Here is a 25,284-nt window from a genome sequence, read left to right on the forward strand (position 1 = left end):
ATATTACAGGGAGGTGTCACCAGATTATTGAGGGCAGTTTAAAGACTTTATTGTAGGCATATCATTTGACATACAGGGTGATTATAAAAAAACTATCCCGACATATGGGCCCCTAACTATCATACCACTCACAGAAACTGAATGAAATTTTGGCATAAGGTATTTTGATGTATGCGCTCAAGAATGATATGGAAAACAACAGTGTCACTCTAACAGTTACGGTTACAGTGAGAAAATTTCGAAAATATCAAATGCAACACCAAGTTTTTTGTATTGGAATGCGATCTCCATTGTGAAAAACCCTAAATAGCGTTCGAACGGCAACTGTAGCATGAAAATCACCGGCGGTAGATAGGCTAAAAGTGAGGACAACCAATAAGGACAGAGAAGCAGCATAAAATAAAGCATTTTATTGTGTTTCACAAATTTTCCACATGACCTTGTGGAGGACTAATCAGGCTGGGATCTCAGCCGAAGAAACGGTGTGACGAATGAAACGAACATTAATGCTCTGGTGCACGGCAAAGTCCTTTTTACTTTTTCCTTGCCTAGCTCCGGGGATTTTCGTGCTACACAGGTGCCATTCCAACGCTATTTAGGGTTTTTCACAATGGAGATCGCATTCCAATACAAAAAACTTGGTGTTGCCATTTGATATTTTCAAAATTTTCTCACTGTAACCGTAACTGTTAGAGTGACACTGTTGTTTTCCATATCATTCTTGAGCGCATACCTCAAAATACCTTATGCCAAAATTTCATTCAGTTTCTGTGAATGGTATGACAGTTAGGGGCCCATATGTCGGGATAGTTTTTTTATAATCACCCCGTATATAATCATCAGAAACGGACTTGGTCATTTTTGTAGCCCACCACAATACGCATAGGAATGACATCTCCCCTTCCCCAAACAAGGGATGTGCCAGGAGCATAGGTGCTGGAATCTGGAGCGTTGAAGCTGTTTGAGTACCCCCCCCCCCTAAATATTCAATGCAACGCACTCCTCCCGCTTCTGCGTACGTGCTTGAGTCCCGTATATACGGGGCAACGTAACTTTCAGCCTCCTCATGTCGGCGGATTTTTATAAAATTCTTATCGACAACGTTTGGTACTTTTTTTTAGTCTCGGCAGCCTCTGGAACTGAGCCCCACGAGTGGTGCCCAGGTGAGCCCATGCTGGACTGGCATGAACATGCCGGGACAGCCCATTAGGACGGCTAAGCTCCAAGGATACCTGTACCAGACTTTTTAATGCCAGCCATCCCAATTCAAAATCTTGTATGTTTTCATGTCGGCGTTTTTGGCCAAGAGGCCCGGGAAAATCAACCAATTTTTTGTTCTATACATCTACCGAAAATCAATTTGGGAAATCCACTGAAACTTTCGAATCGGTCAAATAATCCTGTCCAAGAGGGAGTTCCTGCATGCAAGTCAGAGCCGTCTTAAGAGTATCATGGGGGGGCCCTCCTGGAAAAGTTATTCTTCTGAGGCTCAACCAGGCGAATTCTTGAAAATTTCAACCAGATCTAATTTTTATAAGGGCCCTCCCCTCCCCTTCTCTTGACGTCCCCGCGCCATGCTTTAAGGCATTGATGCAAAACCGTCTTATCTTATGGGCCTATATAATATTGACGGATACAAACTCTTCGAACGGGGGGGGGGGGGGGAGGACACATAACCGAGGGTGTGTGTGTGTGTAGTGAATGGGGAGGGGGCAACCCCCATGTATCCACCTATGCCTACATATTGGGTAGTGCAAGTAGATAGGGTGGGAAGGACTAGCACAAGCCCATGTCGACAATAAAACAATATCTAATAACTGTTCAACATAAAGATTTTGAATTGGGATAGCTGACATTAAGTCTGGTGCAGGTATCACCGGAGCACGGTCGTCCTAATGCATGGAATCACGGCCCGTGGGGTTCAGTTGCAGAGGAGGCCGAGACTTGGCAAAACCAAACGTCTATAAGAATGTTACAAATTCAGACTTGTAACGTGTTTTGAAATTTGCTAAAGATATTCGTATAATTATAACATTATAAGCTGATTATTTTACGTCGAAAATCCAAGATTGGTATTATTTTTGAAAATTCTAGATAAAAAAACATTTTTAGCTCTTTCAAAATTTATCTTTGGTTAGTTTTAAGAACGAAGCTTTTAGGTCATTCGGCATCAGCAGAGTTTTTATTTTTAGTATGCCATCCGTCGGGGGAAAAAAACGCTCACAGCATATATACCGTTAGGGACATATTCAGCCTGATGAGTTTGAATGTTACTAAGTTCCATATCTTATATACACAGTAACTTGACGTATTTCAAGCACATATAAAGACGAGGAAGAAGCAGCATAAAACCGCTGGCTGTTATTGCTTTGGAAGAGACTGGAATCGTAATGAAAATACCCACGGGGCGACCAAGCAGGTCTCTGGGTCTAGGTCAGCTTCTTCATTTGAGCCGCATACGAGAAGAAAAATAAAATAAGCCTAATATAAATAATGTTTAAAAAAGAAGAAATAGAAGTCTAGCTGCTGCCGTGGGTTATCCTCTCAAATAAAAAAAATAAATAGCTGCCATGATCCATTATTAAGGCCCAAATAGCCAACAGCCAGCACAATTTACTGCTTATTTATATGAACGAGGTTTCTTAAAAGACAATTTTTGTATTCAAGTAGAAGGGAACGGGTTGTCTCCTAATGTGTATCAAGCAATAAGTACACAGTAAGAGAAAATTGCTTAAGGGGATATGCATTCATACTCACAGTACTTTGATAAGAACTAGATGCATATACTTACGTTTTATTTTATAAAACTAGAAAAAAGAATGCTGTCATTTTTTTTCTGGCTACTTCAACTATTGAAATGTGCATTTTTGAGTCATCATTGCAATAATATCAACCTGGCACTATCAAATCTGAAACATGTTATCGTGGAAATACGGCGTACAAATTATTGTTAGCCGTCTTCGAATCTCGGCAGATACATATTCAACTCTACTCTTACACATTAATTTTGAATAGCGTATGCATGATCAATGAGGTCTTGGAGTTTTCTGATGCTGCCCGCGACCCCACACCTAAAAAAGAACTGAAAAATTTTTCACACCTGTATTGTTTTTTTTTATGTGATGGTGATTAAACGGCGGTTATATCCAACATTAGGACACTCTTATTGCAGCTTTTACCACGGATTCCAACAAGCCTGTGGTTAAAATTGCACCATTATTCATTAGATAGGTCCCACGTAAAAAAATCATGGTTTTAGTTTCAAAATTTTCGTTATGCAATACAGTAGTCGCTCTCGTTACAGTATACAAATAGTTTATATTACGGTATAGCGACTATTCCATCATAACGACCGATAAGATGTCCCGAATTTTTTCATGCATCTACTATCTTGTTTTTCCTCTCAATATAACGACCACTCGATACAACACCGGTATTTGACGGAACGATGGGGGGGGGGGGGGTCGTTTTAAACGAGCGTCGAGCCTTTAAAATAACGGTCATGGAATATTTCAAGGGACTATCAATGAAAGCGATTTTTCTGGATATTAGTGCCGATATGAACTTCGGAAAGAAAAAGTTATGTCTTCACCGAGAGAATCGGTCGAACTCGGGGTGTTCTTGTTCTTGCATACCGAGTAAGTGCACTTGCAATGTAGTACCCGGGAACGATTCCAACTTTTCCTCCCGAAGTTCATCTCGACACTAATATTCAGTTACGTTATAGGCTGGAAAAGTAACATTTTTCGGTACTTTTAGCAACAGCGCAGGCTGAGCTGTCAGAAAAATGGGGTAGCTTCTGGGTAGAAGAGAATTTTTAAACAAAAATGGTGTGATGGGTGCGTTGAAATGAATGCAACGCGACATGTAATGCAATTCCTGAAAAGGTACGTTCCTATTCATTTGCATCAAATTCAAGCTACTCATGAGGACATGTTCAAAAGGAAGATCTGTTAAAATGAATTGCAGTTTCGAGTCAGATGATAATACTATCAAAGAGTCAAAATGGCTTTAACAGAAAAAGCATAAGTTTTTGCTGATGGCGATACAGAACATGACCATTTGAGCCTCATTATCATCCTCTTAAATATTGATTCGAAATAGTGGTATCTATTTTATCATGTCCCCATACACAACTAGCATTCAACAAGAAATTTCACTTGTTGGAGCACCTTTTTTTTTGCATAGGAACCAAATCACATCATGTTGCACTCGGATACAAGAATGTTTGCAACCCAACTGACATGTGTCTTGAACCAACCATATTCGTTAGCACAGTGTTCCTTAAAGTGTGCATCATGGCTCCTAGGAGCATCGTCAACCTTTATCAAAGCCTGTTGACATTGATTACCTATTTAGTGTTTTGAAGTGGCTCCTAGGAGCATTGTCAACCTTTATCAAAGCCTGTTGACATTGATTACCTATTTAGTGTTTTGAAGTGGCTCCTTTTCAGTTTATTATAGGGAGCCACACGGGTAGCAAAAATCTGAGAACCACAACTTTAGCATAGAAAAGCAGAACTTAGTGTCTAGCCACATTACAACATTGTATTCAGACCAAGCATTTACAAATCTGCATTTTTTTATATCTGCCACACAGCAAAATACAAAACTTTCTGATCAGAAATTTTTTTTAGTTTTTTGAAAAAAGAATTAGCTGCAGAAGAAAAAAAATGCCAAAAATGTTAACACATAAGGAAACTTTATTGTTCACTTTGAAATATATATATATTTATAGCTTAATGTTATGTTACAAATGACGTGGAACAATACGGCAGACCAAAGGGGAAAAAAGCAAAATTTGCCTTCTATTTTTCTTTTCAAACAGTTCACATGGAATATACAGGAACTTTACCGCTTCCCAATGTGCTCGTAGCTGTTGTCAAATCTTCTTCTTGTACGCCAGCATTCTGGAATAAACAAAAAACCATTAAAGGCAATCCTACAAAGAGTCCAATTTCTTTTCAACTTAGATTTCAAGTTCTCCTAGCTTCATTTCATCCTTTCTAAGTGGAGGAATAGTATTCCAAATTTTCGTCAGTATATCGTATCAGTTGAGTATATGGGTTCAAAGCAAATGGATGGATGGTCACTGCACCCATGAGATATGAGAAAAATTTTGGAAGCACAGGAAAGGTGTCACACCTTGTGTGTAGATTGTGGAAGCTCTGGAAAATCGTAGTGCCGTTTCTTGGTTTGAGAACATGTTATGCATTCTCTGCTATGACATACATGGATATTCTCTCAAAAAAATGGGCATGACATCTGGGCTGATTCTAAATTCCAGATCACATAAAAAATGTTTAAACGTTATATCAAAAGAAGACAACAAATCACTAAAATATATTTTCATACAACTGCACGAAATACTCTCCCTCATCAAAATCCACACCATGAATTTTTTAACCCCTTTTTTCATAAGCAATGGTAAAAGCTGTAAAAGTAACTCAATTTCTCATGTAAACATGAGAAATTGAGTTTTATAAAAAACATAATTTCCAATCATACTCTAAGAATTATTTTCAGAAACACTGAAAGAAAATTCAGAAATTTTGCACCAAAACCCAATTATCCAGCCAATGATTATTGGCATAGTTCTACCTAAACTCTCTTTCAGCATAAGACTGTTTTCGGAAATACAAAAAACAAAAGTGAACAAAATTCATAAATTGTCATTTCTTAAATTTCATTATGGAAATCGCTTACCATGTATAGTGAGAGCCGAAATATTTTTCATGTTAAAATCTATTAAGCGCTGATGATATAGAAATGAATTAGAAAAATTCAGCATCATTATTTGTCATTTTGAATCGAATGTGAGATCAGAATTTTAAATACCTCACCGCATTCTTGCTCCATCTTGGGATATTTCAGCAGCACCCTAAAAGTACCATGACATATACGCTGGTTGGGAATTGCACACACAAACCCTATTACAACAATCAAAATATTTCACAGCATCTTTTTGCATCACCTTGCCCCTCAAATAAGTCACAAACTAGTGGCCTTCACAGCAGATAGGGACTCTGAAAGCTTTGTATCCAGCTTGTTGCCTATAATGCTATTAACCCTCAGCATACTCCATCATCCTGAGATGATCGTGGATTTTTTTTGTTAAAGACATTTTTTAATGTGAAGTTCTTAAAATGATATATAGATGGTGTATGCATATATAATATTGTTCTTTTATTTTTTTTATTATTTTTCTATTTTCTGATTTTCTTGTACTACGTGGGATCACTGTACATTGTTGAGTAGTGGTAAAGTGCCTGCCTGCCCTCAATCACTATTTTGTTGGTGATTGTGGGTTCGACTCCCGATTCTTTGTATCACACTTTTTTTTGTATTACACAATGAAATTTGCACGAAACAGAACATCTAGAGACTGAAATAATATTACATTTTACACAGGTTTCCATTTTATAAAGGTACGCACACACAAAACCATTAATCAATTACAGATAACGAAAGTGTTTCCGGAACAAATTATCATTACCCAAAGCATCATTGAATTTGTAACTTATTGAGTTTGAATGCCATCTATCTATCACAAAAGACAACTGATTGAAAAAGGAATTTTTTTTATGCAGCCGTTTGTGGGGCACCTTTTATCCATCGATTCCCATAACCCAGGGGTTAAACTAATCATTTCTAAACTTCTTACATTCTTGGAAATTGAACATAAAAATAGCAATAAGTTTGAATCACACTTATGCAACATTTTACACAAAAAATAAAAAATTGCTAAGCTTTGCATACACTAGGTGTGTTTGGAGTTGTACTCAAGTGATTTACTGACCTGGGTAATGTGGACAGGGTAATAAGTTATGAGACAAGCAAACGTTAGTGGCTTGTAGAGGATTCACCAGATGTCAGTACAAAGAAACAAAGATATGGTGGGGAAGATGTGATCCCATCCATGGCTCCCACAAGTGTGGGGAATGACAGGGCTCTAGCCCTGGGGTCCAGGAAAATTTCCATAATTTTTTTGTTTTTTCATGCTATAAATTCACTATGGAAGGGTCCGTGAAAAATCTGGCTGGGGGCCCACCAAAGATCCCAGCCTAAGGACCTTGCCGGTGTGGTGGTCAAGTGGTCATAGTGACGGACTCGCGATGCGAGGATCCGGGTTCGAACCTCACCGGCGCCACAGTGGTGGTCGAGTGGTCATAGTGACGGACTCGCGATGCGAGGATCCGGGTTCGAACCCCACCGGCGCCACAGTGGTGGTCGAGTGGTCATAGTGACGGACTCGCGATGCGAGGATCCGGGTTCGAACCCCACCGGCGCCACAGTGGTGGTCGGCTGAAGTTGGTTTTCTGTGGTTCCCAACTTCAAGGCGTGAATGTGAGCCGATCTCCCCGTTAAAAAGTCTCGCCACAGAGAGCAACAGGCCTACAACGCTACAAATATTAAATCATTACACTTCACTCACAATTTGAAGTATAGATGGCAGCACTGAAATATCATACACAACACTAGCTACACACTCAGACTGTTAGATGCACTCACTTTGTTCCAGACTCTGCCACGAAGCTGGGCTGGAAGAGATCTCGGCAAAGGGATAAGTCCGGTGGCAGAGACCCTGGCGTTCATTCATTCAGCCTAAGGACCTTGCACCCGAGTGGCGCAGTGATGAAATGCTCATCTTCCACTATGAAGGCTACTGTCAAGGTACACAGATTCGAATCCAGGCAAGAACATAAGAAACAAGTTCTTTACCTACTGAGCCTGGAGCAACGACTGATACATGGAGCCTTCACTCCACTGGTTGGAAATTGTGGTATGGCGATATATGACCAGAGTTCGTGCCTGATGAATATAAACATTGGGAGTCTTGAGCACACTTAGAGTAAAACTACCTTTGGAGAGACTTCCTTTTTTAATGTTCTGGTTCACATAACGTGTGTGCAGGCTCAGCATATTATCCAATACAGCCCATGTTCAATATTAATCTAATTGATAGGCCCTTTGCTGTGCTTGTTACTCCCTGCCCCATGGTGCCACAGTACATACATTGGGATGAACTCCTACTGGCAGCTACCATTTCATCGAAAATGTATCTTTAAATTGACAACAGCCTCAAAAGAATTATGAAAAATATATATTGTTTGAACCTTCAAAATCATTATCATCTTTTTGGTGAATATATTATGGTAACTTTTTTTAAATATGTATATGATGCTAAAAATAATGCATTTCTATGCAATTCTTGTGTCTACCACATTTAACTTTTAGTCTGTAATGTCTGAAAAGTGTTGACAACAGTTACCCCTTTGAAAACTCACCCAAGACTTGATTATAAAAGAAGACACATGATTACAACATACCTTCTGAATAAACTTTGGATTGACTGATATCTCTTGATCCATTTGTCGAAGCTTTTCATCCAATAAAATGCACTTTTTCATCTATTTAAAAAATAAAAAAGTTTTACATGATGAATACCATTTCCATTTTTCCATTACTGCAAAAGTAATCAGAGAGAAAGAATATTTTTAACAATGATCTATGCACTAAACACTTAACATTAATACAAAAACTTTTCATTTAGAACTCGTAGAATTTTAAACAATCAGAAAATATTTGCATAGAAATAAATATTAAATTTTGGAATAAAACACACAACTCACAACTTCCTCCATTTGCTGGAACATGGAAGGACTGTTGTATTTTTCTGGATTATCCAGAAAAACTACCATCCCATCTTTCTGGTTGATGGATGCAAAGATTTCACCATCTTCAATCTAAAATCACAATAATGAAGGAATGAGCACAGGGAAACATGAAGTTACCAAAATGAAAATGGGGAATGGTTGAAAGAAATTAATACAATATCAGTAATTAGACATTTCTACGTGTATTAACGATATATTTTATTACATTTTTACACGCAAATGAAAGAAAAAAAACATGATTCGTAAGTGAACAAGTGACGTTATCAATTTTTGCTTCCCAGTAATTTTGCTTCCCAATTTTTTCTTCCAGATCTCACATGTAATTGAAATGAAATTAAAATGAAGTAAATAATTTAAATATAGATTAAATAATGTACATGATTTACTTTGTAATTACTAAATATTTAGATTTTCACATCTCTGTATAACATCTCCCCACACTGTTCATCTGAATTGATGACATTTACATTTATTTTGACTTTTTGTGAAATTTTCAATGAGCGTGTCAATATCTGTCATGTCAGGTTCAGTTTGTATATTGTCGTCTATGTTTATTAACCCTCAGTACCAGGGCCGCAACTAAGTTTTTTGTTGGGGGGGGGGGAATGAATAACATGATTTTTCTGCCACTGACCGCTGTAAAATTTGATGATTTTACAACTGTGTTTTTGCTATCACTTACAATTTACCACAACATAGATTTTTCAGCCCGTATGATTGTCTGTTTCGCCCACTACGACTCTTCTCAGCGCTGTGGTATAAGAAAGCAGCTTGCATACAATTTCGTAAGTCTTGCATATCATTTGGAAATTCAACCCTTACACTGATTTCTCCTGTGAGAAAGCTTGCTTTTTCTGAAAATTTTTGTTAGAATTTCAGAAAGCAACTCCTCCACTACACATATGGCTTTTTAAAACCACAGCAATAAGTACGGAAACAGTTTTTATTAATCTAAGGGTGTGAAGTAGAATTCATATTGACAAGCAAGGATTGCATAAAAATTTTTGAAGAGCACTCTAACACTTGTGATGATACGTTGGTCTATTGGTCACAAAATTGTCAAGGTGTTTGTGTAAAATTTTCAGTTAAGTGGGTACAATTTTCATTTTCATTTCCGCATTAGACAAGTCCCATTTAATCCAGGTTTTTTTCAAGTGTATTTGACACTGAGATCATGGGACCACTATTTTTATCCATTAAAGACACACAGGTTTCTGCTTAATACAGGTTTTGTTAAAAACAGGTTTTATACTGTATTATAAAACTTATCTTACACCACAGTGTACATGAACAATTTTTAGAAGACTAATCATGTTTGCAAGCTAAATGATAACTGTGAAGTGAAATTAGCTCCTCTTTCTTTTTAAAGAAATCCTAAATACTTTTTCGCAAAGAAAGGGGAAAAATTCTTACCATGTTTAGAACATACTTCTCAGCTTCACGTGCACTAGACAGCTGCACACGATTTGCCATATCACTCAGCGATAATGTTAGGAATGTCTAGTAGAAGAAATACATACACATTAGAATCTTTAGAGATTTTATATTTTTCATCCCTGCTAATCAATTCAAATAATTGAAACTGCAATTAATATATGAATAAATTATATACGTGGTTACTGTAACATATAACAAAAAAAAGTATGCAAAAACTTTGAAAAGATGCATGTGATTTTTCAGAAATAAAATATTCATCTCAAAAACCTCAAAAAGAAGTAAAAAAAACCACAATGAAACAAATACCTTTGTTAGCCTTTGGATGTTTTTCTTGTACAGAAAAGACAAACACTGCTTCACAAGGCCCATATTTTTGTCCTAAAAAAAAAAATTCAGGCACCAAATAATCAGTATATGATAAGATTAAGACTATAATTCACGTATTTTTCAGGTTAAAAAATTTTAAATGTGAGAAATACTGGCACAAGATTTTACATAAAAATTCTTCATTGAATATCATAGCAGGAGTACAATTGTATAATTATACTTGTCTGGTTCTATCATTGCTCTGCTCCAACGATAATGACATTCATTGAAACTGAGCACAACTGGGCATCGTGGGCCCAGTTGGCATCACCATGGGCATCTATCTATCACATTTACTACTGATTGAGTTGTGCCGGCAGTGTGAGTGCGTATACCTAACAGTCTGAATGCTTACATAGTGTTCAGGGGTGGGGAAATGAAAATTTGACTTTTGTAGAAGCAAAAATTATTTTTGTAGCAGCATTTATCAGTTTTGTAGCACTTAGAAATTTTGGCAGTAAATAAAATACAGTTTAAATTCATTCTTGAACTCTATTGGAGTTCAAAATATTAATACAGTAAAACATGTCTATAATGATACTGTAAGGATCTACAAAAATATTGTTATAGACAAGTTATCATGATAGACAGTTTGAGCATATGTGCTATTTTCTATTTAATAAAACTTTCTCCAGAACCAAAAAAAATTATTGGTATAGGCTGGTTTATCATTATAGTTATACACAGGTTCCGCTACTACTAAACCATACATGGACCTCGTCCATATTTCTCTGCGGAACCTCTATCAAATTGGTACATGTTGGAATCTGTGTATACGTGTAGTGAAACCTGACGTGAAGTTTGTTTCTGTGTAATGCTTGTTATGTGTAGTGCTGCCATCTGCCACCAGTTTTTTCTAACTATGACACAGGTTCTACTGTATTTATATTTTTTAAGTGATCCATGATAATTCTGCCAAATTTTTTCATATTTTTGTGTATATTTAAATGAGTAAAATTAGCGACATTTTTTTCAAAACTTTTTGAAAACATCACCTTGGGATCCTTTCCTTGTTTGTAGCCTATTAGCTTCATCACAACCCCTGCTGTAAAAATTTCCCTTTTTTTGTTTATCGATATTAGATTGCTTCCGCCAATCAAAAAATTTCTTGCTGTTATTTTTTTTTCAATATTATGACATATCAAATGAAGAAAAAAAATGTATAACAGAAAACAAATTTATAAAACAAAAGTAGCCACAATAATAATAGCTATAATAATATATGTCAACAATTTCTTACCCTGTTATAGACTTCAGCATTTTTTACCATAACAGCCTTAACCTCATCGGCATTATTTGTGCTATAAGCAACAGCAAGATCCAAATACGGTTGGCTGAGAGGCTGAATGAAATTATACAATCAAAATTAATAAAAAATATTTATCGAACTCAACATGGAAACTATACACTTTGAAACATTGGTGAGAACTAATTTAATCCTTTCAAATTGGCATGATATACTGCATTGTTCTAAAATAACATCAACATACCCTAACCCAGGAGTTTTTAAACTGTGAGACACCTCTCTCAGGGAAGCTCTGAAATATCTTAAGAAAAAAAAGACTACACCTTTCGAATTCAGCAAGTTTTTTTTCCCTCTAGGAATTACCTCAATAAATAATGGGAATCAATCAGATGCAAATTTTGAAAGCTCGGGACAGCTGCTACAGCAAAAAAATTCAAAATCCCTTGCTTCAATCAACAAGATTGAAATTTTTGCAGTTAGAAGAAAAATTCCTGTCCGGACTGGCTACAGTTTTGAATGACGTTAAAAAATAACTTTAACCATGCTTACAAGTTTTCAGCACATTTCCAAAGGGGCCATTCGTGTATTACGCAAGCAAATTTTTAGCCATTTTTGAAACCCCCCCCTCCTGTCAGCAAAAGTCAGCAAAACGCTGACCCCCTCCCCCCCATTGTCAGCAAAATTTCGTCATCAACTCTGCCCCCCTGAATCCAACTCATATTTTCATTAAGTGTGGTTGATGACGTAAGCATTATCCAAACCCCACCCCCTTGTCATCAAATCGGAAACCCCCCTCCCCATCGATGATGGCGTAATACTTGAACGGCCCCAAAGAGGCTATATTAAGTCTCGAAATTCTTATTTTGCTTAAGAATCAACATAAAAACATACTGAATAATTAGCTCATACAATTCAAGGGTTGTAAATAGCATTCAAAGGAATGGTATTTGTACAGGACCAGTACGTAAAAATGTGTTAGCTCGCAGCTTGGGGGGGTTCATAAAATCGAGAGGTGACTATTTAATGCTTGCAAACTGCATTATTTGATTGATAATTCTTAATTCAAAACAGGCCATAACTCATTGATATTTCCATGTGGCAGCAGTACCACCAAATTTATACCATTGCAACCACTTTTTTAGCTGGCATCACTTCCTTGAAAGTTGTCACCAACAGTATAACCATGGCAAAAAAAAAGTGAACTAGGCCATTAACATCAAAGCCATCATTATGTGCATTCGTGAATTACTTCACCAGAATGATTGCTTTTATCAGAAATAAAAATTATTTACCTTGATGAAGCGGACAACTACTTGGCATGTGTACTTGGGCAAGTTGGGCACCTACAACACAGAAACACATGTATCATTAACTTTAAAAAATCACGACATCGTGCTACTTCTGCAAACATGATAATAAACTATAAAACTTTCATATATATGTATATGAAAATAATTCTAATGTCTTCAAAACAGAACGCTCTGCATTGTTCTGCAACAAACCATAGCTGCCAATTTTGGAAACTAGGAATTAGGGATATTTTTGCATGGATCTAAATTCCATACAAAAATAAATTAAAAGGGATTTAAAAAAAAAGTAGAGAATTCCCATAACAAAAAAGGTAAAATTGTGGGGATTCTTCCCTTTGCTTTTACAAAGGGAAGAATCCCCACAATTTTACCTAACATCATGCATACAATCGTCCACCAGTAGGTTAAATTACCTGTCACTACTAAACTGAAATCAAATCATGCCAACAAAAAAATCACCATCGAGCCTGCAAATGGACATATAGACTTAAGATGCATGGCTAAACAAATACAAGTCATCTTGCTTATTTCGGATGCCTAAAAGCTGAACTGACACTGGCTGTTTGGAAAATTTTCTCCCCTCTCACGAAAATGCAATTTTTGTGATTTGACCAAATGGCTACAATTTATGCTTGTGGCATCATTTCGGGGATTTAAAAATGAAAGCAAATAACAAACATCTTTTTTCCAGATAAATTCTTTAGGAATAATTTTTCTCTGAAAAGTATGGTTCTTTTTTACAATCATGGTTGAAACTCAGGAGATATGAGAATTTTTCAGAAGTCCAGGAGATGGAGTAGAAATATGTGAGCCTTCTGGAAAATCCAGAAGCTGTGGCAACTATGACAAACCTTCAGCTAACTGAAAATGTTCTGCAGTAAAATTTCCCACATAATTACGTTTCTTACAAAAAAATCTTTTCCCTCTTTGTTAAATTCTATCTAAGATTGTTCTGCAGCATTATTGATTGTTTTGTGCATTACAGTTTTTGATATATTCTGGTTGGGAGCTCTGCTCTGTATTTCAGTTTACCCTCTCTTTCATGTTAAAAACCCATGAAATACATTGTTATTAGAAATGTATCTTATATATTCAATCAATGAAGAAAGTCAGAGTTAACTGCAACTTGTATAAATAAAAAACTTTACAATAATAAATCTAAAGACTGTACATAAAAAGATACAACTTTTGTGTATTTGCACACTTTTATGAGGTCTTACCAAAATGCACAAAGGGTTTACCTTTCCATGCAAAATCAGAGACACCAGAATGTACTTTTTGTATGCCTCCAGCATGATGTGACTAACTGCCATGCTTGGGGTTGTGATAGCCTAAAAAAAATACGAAATGTTATGTTTGAGTATTAGTAGCATACTTTTCATAATAAATCAGCCAAAAAGTGATACTAAAAGCAAACAGTGGGGAAAACCTCTCATTTTACAAAGCATTTGGAAACTACAACGTGAATTCGAATCTATGATACTTACAACTTCCAAAAAGTACAATGCACGCTCATAATTCTTCAGACCAATGTACACCATGCCGCCATAATAATAATACAGAAGGAAATGCTTTGCATCAAAGTTGCCATTCTACAAAACAATAAGAAACAGGTGGTTACGTGAAAAAATAATTTGGCAGCAATCTAAATTGAAGTTACTGCTTAGGAAATGTAATAAGAACTTGAAGTAACATTTGTGAATAAAAAAAGACATAAAATCTGTTTTTTTTCCACATAAACTTCAATTTTATGTGAAGTGCCATTTTAACGTATGGGCATACCCAGGCACAGCCTGGGACCTCAGAAAAATGAGAAGTAGTTGCATTTTTTGAGATTTTGCCATGTAGGGCTTCAGAAAAATCATTTAGCCCGGGGAGCCCATGATGCTCTTAAGATGGTTCTGTTTATATGATAATAATACCATTCCAATACTCTAACCTGAACCTCTGAAACTTATATAGAAAGATTGTTTTGATAATTTATTTTTCCTGATAAAACTTGAACTATATGCATACTTACCTCTTTGTTAATATCAGTTATGTCCACATCCAAAAAAGCTACAGCAGGCTTCAAGCACTTTGCTAGCAAACAGAGCTGCAATGACAGAACAATGAAAATAATGAATACAAAATCTTTCGACTACAAAATTTGAGAACACCATATTTCTCAGAATTACTGCTGCAGTGAGAAAAATTACATAAATATGTTAGGGCCACACATTCCGCATATATCGATTCATTAGAAAATTCTGTAGAGGAATGTGTGCCAGGCTTTTGCTTATAACATGTAGAGTTTCAACCAATTTTTATGAAATTCACAGAAAATCTAGCACTATACATACCATTTATAGAAATTTAGAATTTGATAAGCCAATAATGGGTGGAAAAACTCTTTACTTAGCGATACTTTACACGAGAACAGTACATGTACACATTAAATTTCACAACAGGTGCTCAAAGTTCTCACCATCCACAGTTATACATGCTTCACGATGGCGACGAATTGACTATCGAACCCTTTCAAAAATACCCGGCATTTCGCAGATGTTTGCAGCTGTGGCAAAGATTCTTGAGACGTCGGTGTCAGAGTCAATGGGCATCTCATAGACCATGGCTTTCAGCCCCCCCCCCTAAAGAAATCCAGGCTAGATAAATCGGGCGATCGTGATGACCATGGGATGGCTTGCCATTTTTCTGCATCTTCGTTTATTCTCCAGCTGAACAAGTTGGGGTTTCCGGTCATACATTCCTATGTAATTCTGTTTTGTTTTTTGTGGTTTCTACCTCCTCTAAAAGTTTGTACGCTGAGTTTTGAATCACCCTGTATAATGCAACTTCTACTAAAATTGTGAATTTATCACATTGTATACTAAATAAATTTTACCTGACACAAATCTGCATGAACTGAAGTCAACTGCGAATTGAAGAGCTGGATCTTCTGAATAGCTTTGCAAAGAAGAGAAATCCCTCTCAATGGCTGTAACAAAAAAAAAAAAAAAAAAAACAGATGGGTAAAATAAAACATAGTTTTAGAACAATTTCACCGCCTCAGATTTTCCCGAAATCACGTCTTTTACCTCCCCCTCTATTTTTCTCAAAAACATTTCCATTTTAAAAACATATCCTTTTTCTTCCCCCCCCCCCCCCCAATCCCCTGGTCCATTCTGTTCAGTGATGGCTAGCAATGTAATTTTAATGTTCAATAAATCTCTATGGAGGCACCCCAGTTCCCATGGAACAATGTGCTTAAATCACCGTGTGCTAGAGCCTGGGTGTCTGTCCATTCTGTCACTCTTCATGGGGCAATATTCATGGCTCTTCATTTGGAAAACACTAATTAAACATTATTCTTATCATATGGCATAGCTACAAACTTTTGAAAATGAAAATTAGGGAGATTTTTGCGCGGACCCATATTTTATACTAAAACCGCTCTGTAATACATACAAAAGGGATTTTTCCAAATAAAATAGGGATTTTCCAAATAAAATAAGGATTTTTCCACACTTAAAAGTTAAGACATGTGGAATAAAACCCCTATGTAAAAAAGAAGTGAAACTAGAGGCCAAAACTTCAATGGTGATCTAAAAAATATATATTGAGTTCAATCAGAAACGATGTGAACAAACATGTGCAAATAACCCCAAAATTATCGGAAGATGAAGGAAAAAAAGCATCAATTTTTAAAGAACACTGACTTTTTGTGGCACTTGCTTGATGTTTTTTTGATTTCACATGGGTGATGATGTCAGTCTCTCCACCATGACCGATGTTTATGTCCGTAACACAACTTGTACAAAAAGAAAAAGTCTGCCCTTTTCTGGGACGCTTGATGAAAGGAAATTCATCGGGGAATAAGTATCTTTACAATTAATTAAATATTTTTTGCTTATCAGTATTCATGTTTTGTTATCGCACATACGTAAATTCGATCATTTGATCATTTTTGTCGCACCACAGTCATTTTCTGCACACGAGGGCTAATTAGACCGGGACCTACAATTTATTGCCGATTCCGAACAGCAGGATTGGTTTTTTTTTATACTCATAACCTAACCCCTCAATGGGGGACTCCCTGCGGTAGCAATTTTTTCTGCTGTCATGTCGCCGTTTCTGTTGTACCCCTGTGTCAGGAAAGTTTTCTGACAAGAACAAATCGGGTATCGAACTCGCGACGCCTCTAAACATCCTTCTGTACTTTAGGCGAGTACCTTATCGACCTGGGCTACCGCGTCCACATACATACGTAACTTCAATAAAAGAGGAAGTTTCGACCACATGCGCGTCACTATAATCTTCAATTATTATCCAGGACTATTGGCTGCTAAGCTATTTCCCTGCACAATAAGACAAACAACTTTTATTGTTACCATCAGAGGGTTTGTAAAACTTCCTTAAAAAAGGAATTTCCCACTCTTCCCCCATTTACGACGTGTGACGTCATTTTGAAAGGGGAAAAAAAATCAGAGGCAAAAGACTTTTTGCCCCACAAGAAATTCCTTAGGGATTGTTTTCAGAAGCAGGGATTCTTTTCAAATGAAGTTGAGAATTTTCAGGGACAATTAGGGATTTTTTGTACTTTTCGTAAAAATTCTGGAGATTTAAGAACTTTTTGGAAGGTGGAGAGATGAAGCTAAAATTTGGGAGACTTGACAGCTATGTAATGGTTATGTCCCTTTCTTTCAACAGCAGAGAATGGAAGCAATCTTAATTGATAGGTAAAGAACCCATGGTGCAAGTGGGTTAGGTAAACTGAAATTGTAAAACTGCTGCAGCAGTTCATCAAAACAGCGGTGTATAGGTATTAAATGTCCTCTCAACCTTACATGAATTTCTTCATTCTATTTGATAGACTCTACCAACAGCTGAGTCATTACTTTTATAGTACCATTGAAAAACATAAATGTTTTTTGATAATAAAAATGGATAAAGGAGGGTCTAGTAAACAAAATGCATGTTTCCATGGGAATGGTCAAAATATCTCAAAAGTTTGTCTTAGAATCAATAACTTGTTGTCATGAAGCAGTTTAAGGTAATTTTGGCAGCTGTCAATAATTTGAACGAAAAACGTTTCTAGGATATCAATGAAATAACTGATGAAGTAATTTTCGGCGACCAAAAGCCAGACAAAGTCCAGTGAAGATAGTGATGAACATATAAAAACTACATTAAAAAAACTCACTTGTTGTTTTTCAACCAAAGCCAAGGTAAGCATGTGACACATTCCTGTAACTGAATCAAAAAATATAAAATATGAACATTAGAACCAGTGGGAAAGCATACATTGATAACAATTATCTCTGACGAATTTCCATCGCAAGAGTAGATAAAATATCTAGTTTAGGGGTTCTCAAACTTTTTCCATCCACAGCACCCCAATGCGTCTATTCAATGCTTATCAGCGAGCTCCACCGACTTCCCCTCAAAGCTTTTTAACAAAGAATATTTTAGAAAAATCTTTGTCAGGTTCACAGCTCCGCGGCGCCTCTGACAAAGTTTGGAGGCACACAGTTTGAGAACCCCTGGTCTAGTTCTTAAAAATGTTAATGAAAGAAAATTATTCAATACCCTAAAAAAATGTATTAAATCGTGCTAAAAATTTACAATTGCAATCTTGAATGTCTTTATTTTTATATATTAAAACATTATGAATCCTGTAAGTTGAATCATGAATAAGAGGATTATTATTATTATTTTTTTTTTTTTTGTGGTCCTGTTTAGTTTCCATACATTGAGAGCAAGAGAAGTTAATAAGTGGATACCAATGCTGCTTATTTGAACTCTTATGCTCTCAGTTTGAAATATTTAAACTCTAATATTAAATATATTTTTTATTCTAGAGAACTTTATTTTGCAAATTATGTTTATATCATTGAATCTCTAAATTATAGTTGGTTCTATGGTTTTGAAGATCATAATGTCTCCAACATAGTTATTTTTTAACAATGGACCAGACTTTTAACTAGTCCCCCCCCCCCCCCCGAGTCTCGAAATGTTATCGGAAATTAATTTGAAACCTTTTTCTTTTTGAAAGTACACGTAAGACACTCACAGATCTCAGGAGCAAGGCGAACTTGTTCACCATTGCAGCTCGTTATGAACCTATGCGTCTGTTCATACAAAACTTCAAACTCTGGAGGTCCTGGTAAACTAAACTTCACACACCTGGAAAAAAAAATTCAATTAATTTTGATGCTTGACCAAAAATCTCCTTAAAGCATTAATATGCATGGTTAATTTTCCATAAATGTGGTCAGCTCAGACATGGAGTTTTTTTTTTGCGCCAAAATTGGAAACCTTGATAGTTTATATTGTGTATGCTAGTTTTGACCACCTTTTATCAAACGGGTTTGATAAAGGGTTGCACATTTCGTTAATTCAATTTTTTGTGAGAAATTTCTTCATAGTTTTCCGCATTTACAGCATATTACATTGATTTCATATAATAGTGTGAATTGTTTTTTTATTTTATGTGTTTGTCGGCTACCTTGAATTGACCGCTGCAAAAGCAGTGATTTGTTGGTACAAAAAAACACATTTATGGTGACCACAACGTTGAGATCTGTTTACGCAGGTAAGCGGTAAAGTAATTTAGTGGTTAAGATATGTGGAATAGAGTCCAGCCTATTTTTACATTTAAGTAAACACTAATAAACAAGCCTTTAAGGACAATGCACAGCAGCTTGATGTAGATGGGCCTCTATATCATGATCACTCAGTTTCTGCTGGTGGTAACTTAGCTAATACAACCCGACCAAAACCTAAGGCCATATGGGATATAAAGCAAAATATATGCTGCTTCTAGTAGACGCAGCCAGTAGAGCACTGTAGGACAAGAAGGATGCTAGTGGTGAGCCCGACTTTAGTTTTCCTCTCGGTCCCACCCATGCATTATCCTAGCCCTTCCCCCATACAAGAGTCCAAAGGAATGCCTATGCAGTTCGAAACTTTGTCCATATACCTAGTAGTTCAGTTATCTGTCTCATAAATAATTGTAACCTTTCTTCTAAAATTACACAGCAGCTTAGCAAATTTCTCAAGGGCAACACACAGCATGCATGGTGTAGACAGACCTTTAGTCAAAGCAGTTTTTATTCACTGATTTCCTCAATGGAAATTAGTGTAACCCAGAGGCATTTATTCATTCATTAACCATATAAGAAAGCAACATGTATGGCATTGATTTTTTTACATAGTATTTTGTTTAGGGGGGGGGGCATTTGAACAAAGTATTTTGTTTTGAGTGAATGAACTAATGATTAATACATAGCTCAATTTCACAAAGATTTTAACAAGTTTATCAAACATTTTTTGCATTAAAACTTACAGAATGGAAAGAACCACCAAAGAATGCTCTTGGATATCCAAAGTTCCCAAAATATCATCTAAAAACAAAGCGTGTTTCACAAGTAGCTCCGTGCTTTTCGTTATATACTCCAACAGCAACTCGAAATTGCCTGTGGAAATAATCATAGGAATACCCGGTGAAATGTTTCACATAAAAAAACTAATAAAATACAATTAATATGCCAAATTCTATCAAAATCAACTCAATTAATTGAATTAATTCAAAACTGAGCCTTTGAATTTAAATATAGATCAATTATATTTACCTTGAGATGATAAATTTCGGACCTTAACTACGAATTGCTCAACTGGAGACGCCATTTTTCGGGGTAATGTTTTGTTTTGATATCTTTGGATCGTTCCGAATATTTGGTTTTTCCACCACTGTTCTTTAAAACAACTGAAATATAAATTAATGTTTTTGTTGTTAAAAAAAAATTCACTATTTATTGTTATTTTAAAATATTTATTCAGTGAATAATTCATTTTCCGTTCATCATACGCAAATTATTATTATTGTTATTGTTTAAAATTTTTTTGATTTCTCCAGCTAATAATGCGTTGCTCCTTGTAATGACCGTGAAAAGAGCTTGAGCTAGAAAATCCTCCATCACGCACCAATCGTTAGTTGGTGTTGGTTTTTTGTTTTATTTACTTTTTTTTGTTTTGATTCCCAGATTTTTACTGAAATATCGTTGTTGTGTCCCGCGTTTGCTGTTGCGTCCCCTTCGAAGTTTCTCATCACCCCGAAGTATGGCTGACGTCGTGGATATACTAGAAAGGTATCTCCGAGTTTTGTTTGTTTTGATTGGAGCTGCACATCGAGTAGTTAGCATTCTAGTTACCTTTACACATTTTCTGCGTTGGGTGTTAATTAATGGCAGGACACTAGTCACACACACATAAGTAACCAATGATCATCGATTAAGCATCATTTCTACTAATCAGATATGACTTGAGTTAATTAGCATTGGTTGCTCATGTGTCATTCTTGTATCGCCAGTTATTGACATTTAATACTAGTAGGCTGCTAATACATCTCTGTAGTGCAGGTAACAGTTGTTTGGTAACGTATGGTCGAACTATTATGCAACAGCTTTCATAACCACATTTCTATATTCGAAGGGTAATATTCAGTGACTTGTGCCAAAGGGTGTGCTCTTTAGTATCCCCCACATGCATTTATTTTCCATTTGTGGCAGTGGTTCTCAAAAAGTAGTCCACGGACCCCTTGGGATCCACGGAATCTTTTCCAGAGCAGGAACTAGGATGAGAATATAGCAAGTGACAGTAACAGTATTGCTGTTGCGAGACCTTTGAAATTTCTAAACACCCCAAGGTGTGGCTGAGATGGTCAGGCCTGCAAGTAAGGGAGGGCAGAGGAGGTCTGATGGACCAGAGCGATCATTTCATTCTATTTTTATATTTAAAATCCTGATAAGGGATGTCAAAATGGGTATTGGCTCATCGGTTTAGTTGAGGCAAAGTGGATATAGGCCAAATGTGCTCAAGCCATGGCCTGCAACCTCAAATCTAATTTCAAAAGAATAAACTGAGGTGGCGCGCACACATGAACAAATCTCTTCAGGGACCCACAGTGCAGTTCCATGTCACTTAAGTGACCAGCAGCATATTTACATCACTTTAGTAAGATGTGGTGCAGTTCTAGAGCACTGAAACTGCCCAAGAAATTTTCAGATCAGTTAAGTGACTCGCAGTGCACTTCCATATTGCTTAAGTGACCTGTGACACAATTTCAGGTAACTAGTGACTGTGGCAAAGTTTCAGGTCCCTCAAACGGCCCACTGCACATTTGCAGATCACTTGCGTGATTTGTGGTGCTGTTCCAGGCGACTAAAGAGGCTCGCTGCACATTCCCAGATCAGTTGAGTATGGGCGGAGATATGCCCCCCCTCCCCAGCAGCAAAGGTGGAGCCTACCAATCTAATGTGTATACATATACATGTGAATTGACATCATAACCAGTGGCAGATTAAAGTCTGTTGAAACCCCAGGTGCAAAAGAAAATGATGGGGCTTTGAAATTAGAAAAAAGTGTGAAGTTTGGGTTTTTTGGGGCCCTTTAGAAGTCAGGACCCCGTGCATGCATCTGCTGTTAAATCCACCTCTGATCCTCATGTCTCCCCCAGATTTTCACCTATCTCTCTATGCGGTTGAGTGACTCTCTGCATAGTTCTAGATCACTTAAGCGGCTTGTTTCACATTAACAGATCACTTAAGTAATCTGGGACAGTGCCATAATTTACTTAAATAAGTGGCCAGGGACCCGAATTCAAACCAATGAAGTGGCCAGCACTCCCTCAAAGGTTGAGCACCCTTGATATAGGCCTGCTAAAAATGTACCTCCAATTTTGTGTGCTTTGATTGGAGCTACATGGAGTAGTTGACATCAAGTTACCACAAACATTTTTGTGTTGAGTTAATTAATGGCAGGACACTAGGGACACCAATGCTTATTGATTAAGTATCATTTCTACTGATCAAATATGACTTGAATTAATTAGCATTGGTTGTTCATGTGCCATTCTTGTATTGCCAATCACTAACATTTTATACGGCTCACTTCTATTGTCTAGGAACAGTTGTTTGATAATGCATGGTCGAATTTGTGCAACAGCTTTAATATCCACGTTTATACATTTAAGCCTGCTTATAACAAAATCGGATATTACAGAGTATTGGTTTGGTCATAACTAATTTTTTTTCTGTCCCAGTGAACGTGCAATACTAAAATAGTGTTAAAAATATCAATTATAACAAATTGCCACATCTGTGTATATTGAATAGGCTGTAGCAAAGTTTTTTAGCCAGAATAGATTTTTTGCATGGCATAGCATTCCATAAAATTAGAAATTCTGTTTCAGAAGCAAAGTCGGAATGTAAAGTGCTGTTATACCACTCCTAGAATGGCTAGGGGTGTGTGTTCTGTCAGCGCCATCTACAGGGCCCCTACTTTCTGTGTTTTGTCTTACTTTTCCATCAAATTTTGTCAACAAAATTAGTATAAGTTTTCTAAATGAAAAGGGGGAATCATCGAAATATTACCAAATATTTTTGTGTCAATTGCAATTAATGATTCTGCCAAAGCAGAAGTAGTATCGTTTTTTTGACGTTATTTGGGAGTGGGGTATATGTAGACTATATGGTTTATTCATTTTTCTTTTGCTTAGTTTGAGGGTTCAAACTCTCAGCTCCCTTGCCTCTGTCACCGTTTAGTCGTGGATGGCTCCTTATAAAAATCGAAAAAGAACCACTTAAGAACATTGAACAAGCACACATCAATATCGACAGATCATCTCAGACAAAGATTGTGCACACCTTGAGAATTACTGACTTGCAATATAAGGTGTTCAAACCTATGTGCATATCATTATTATTTATGATATTCTTGAGTAATAAAGTTTTTAAGTCTGTACGCAGATCACCTGTCCCATTTTCCCAGACCATAGGTTGGGAAAGCTGCTTCAAGTGGAATCCTCTCATTAAACTTGAGTATTTATTGGTCATAATGAATATCGGATATAACAAATGATTGTTACGGTTTCTTCAAAATGAAGATCAGATTCAGATCTTTAAAATGAAGGTATTTCGTAACTCTACCTTGAATAGAAGAAATTTCACTGTTTGTAAGTAAGTTTTGATACGAAATACTTGCACAAAATTCTTCTACAAATCGCAAACATGCTTGTGTGTGCCCAAAACTTTGAACGTGCATGCTTGTCAAGCTTGTAGTTACATGTGTAGTTTCCCCTCCCCCCTAGTATTAATTGAGTCTTATTCTATGAAACTATTCTCAATTGAGAATGTGTGTGAGAATCTTTTCACTTATGCCAATAATCATTTTTTTTTACTGAATTGGGGTAACTCCCCCCACATCCACTTATGTCTAGTTTCTGCATCGGGTTGCCAAATTCACCTTTTGCCTTCAATCACTTGTTCAGCATTGAGAAGTTGGGATCTTGTTTTTACCTCTGTTGACTGGGTGTTTGGTTGTGGCCCTGAACTTGGATGAATGGTGTGTGTGTACATAATCTCTTCTCATTAAGATGATTTTATAATATTTTTACTTTTCGTATCTTTTCAGTAACGATGTGGAGTGTCCAGATTTGGTTATCATCAGAGAGATATATGATGGCAACAATGCTCATGAGGTGTTTGAAAACGAGTTGGAACATGCTCTAGAGGTGGAATGTGCAAATATTGTGATCGAACCTGTAAAACTTGGGGAATACACATCTCAGTGGATTGCTTTGGGAAATTTCCTTCACAAGACTGCCGTACTTACCGGGTTTGGGTCTGTTGTTTCTGGGCTGGTGTGGCCAGATAAACTTTATCTTAGCTTTCCTCTCGGATCAGTAAGCTTGTTCTGCACCGGACTTTATGCAGTGTCGTGGAAAACGGATCCTTGTTCAAAATACCAAGTCGAAACGAAAGTGAAAAATTTGGACAGGTTACCTCTAGAAAACTTATCGATATCGACTCCCGTGGTCTTGGTACGCAAAGACGACTCACCTAGATTCATATTGCAGACTACCATAACGTTATTTGCTGTTGCAGTTTGTGCATTCAGGATATACAGATCATTGAAGAATGTCTAGTTTTTATGTATAGTTCTTACATTTGTGAATTTCACTTTATAGGATAGTAAAAGACTGCTCAAAAGAAAGAGATTGACCATATTACCGAAACGAGAAAAGAAAAGACTGATTTTGATGACAAAATAATAAATTAACGATGGTTAATGATGCATGATAAGCCCGTTTTCTTTCGTTTTTATTGTGTCTGAACTGCTATTTTTCCAGTGACGTACAGTAGATTTTCGATAATCAGGCCATGCACTAGTCTGACCTGTCTAGTAATCCAGATCCAGCGTTTTTTGGT

The 25,284-nt window shown here is 36.6% G+C and overlaps 2 protein-coding genes across 4 annotated transcripts in view; one reads left to right on the plus strand and one right to left on the minus strand.

Annotated features, from left to right (window-relative positions):
- Positions 1-4,684: 4,684 nt before the first annotated feature.
- Positions 4,685-25,284, minus strand: part of CSN3 (COP9 signalosome subunit 3) — a 53,887-nt gene continuing 33,287 nt past the window's right edge. Inside the window, exons 3-18 of one of the 3 annotated variants that reach the window (XR_016192861.1) lie at positions 20,650-20,783; positions 20,364-20,493; positions 19,089-19,201; positions 18,219-18,268; positions 15,921-16,013; positions 15,057-15,131; positions 14,524-14,628; positions 14,278-14,367; positions 13,019-13,069; positions 11,721-11,822; positions 10,421-10,492; positions 10,091-10,177; positions 8,633-8,746; positions 8,330-8,410; positions 5,145-5,275; positions 4,685-4,909 (exon numbers count right to left, since the gene is read on the minus strand). Coding sequence is in view for 2 of the 3 variants with exons in the window: in XM_089233666.1 (XP_089089792.1) it covers positions 4,829-4,909; positions 8,330-8,410; positions 8,633-8,746; positions 10,091-10,177; positions 10,421-10,492; positions 11,721-11,822; positions 13,019-13,069; positions 14,278-14,367; positions 14,524-14,628; positions 15,057-15,131; positions 15,921-16,013; positions 18,219-18,268; positions 19,089-19,201; positions 20,364-20,493; positions 20,650-20,704 (1,299 nt within the window). In the remaining variant the exon portion in view is untranslated. Of the gene's footprint in view, positions 4,910-5,144; positions 5,276-5,837; positions 5,881-8,329; positions 8,411-8,632; positions 8,747-10,090; positions 10,178-10,420; positions 10,493-11,720; positions 11,823-13,018; positions 13,070-14,277; positions 14,368-14,523; positions 14,629-15,056; positions 15,132-15,920; positions 16,014-18,218; positions 18,269-19,088; positions 19,202-20,363; positions 20,494-20,649; positions 20,784-25,284 lie in introns of all 3 variants that reach the window. The other 2 variants (XM_089233680.1, XM_089233666.1) reach the window with 2 other exon arrangements.
- Positions 20,966-25,158, plus strand: Pmi (Transmembrane protein Pmi). Its single transcript, XM_089233616.1, has 2 exons — positions 20,966-21,165; positions 24,488-25,158. The coding sequence occupies exons 1-2, from the start codon at positions 21,137-21,139 to the stop codon at positions 24,999-25,001; spliced, it is 543 nt and encodes a 180-aa protein (XP_089089742.1). The 5' UTR covers positions 20,966-21,136; the 3' UTR covers positions 25,002-25,158.

This window comes from Pholcus phalangioides, unplaced genomic scaffold (genome assembly GCF_987345545.1).
Source record: "Pholcus phalangioides strain wild (caught in Gottingen) unplaced genomic scaffold, Ppha-v1.0 ptg000001l_1, whole genome shotgun sequence".
Taxonomy (NCBI): domain Eukaryota; kingdom Metazoa; phylum Arthropoda; class Arachnida; order Araneae; family Pholcidae; genus Pholcus; species Pholcus phalangioides.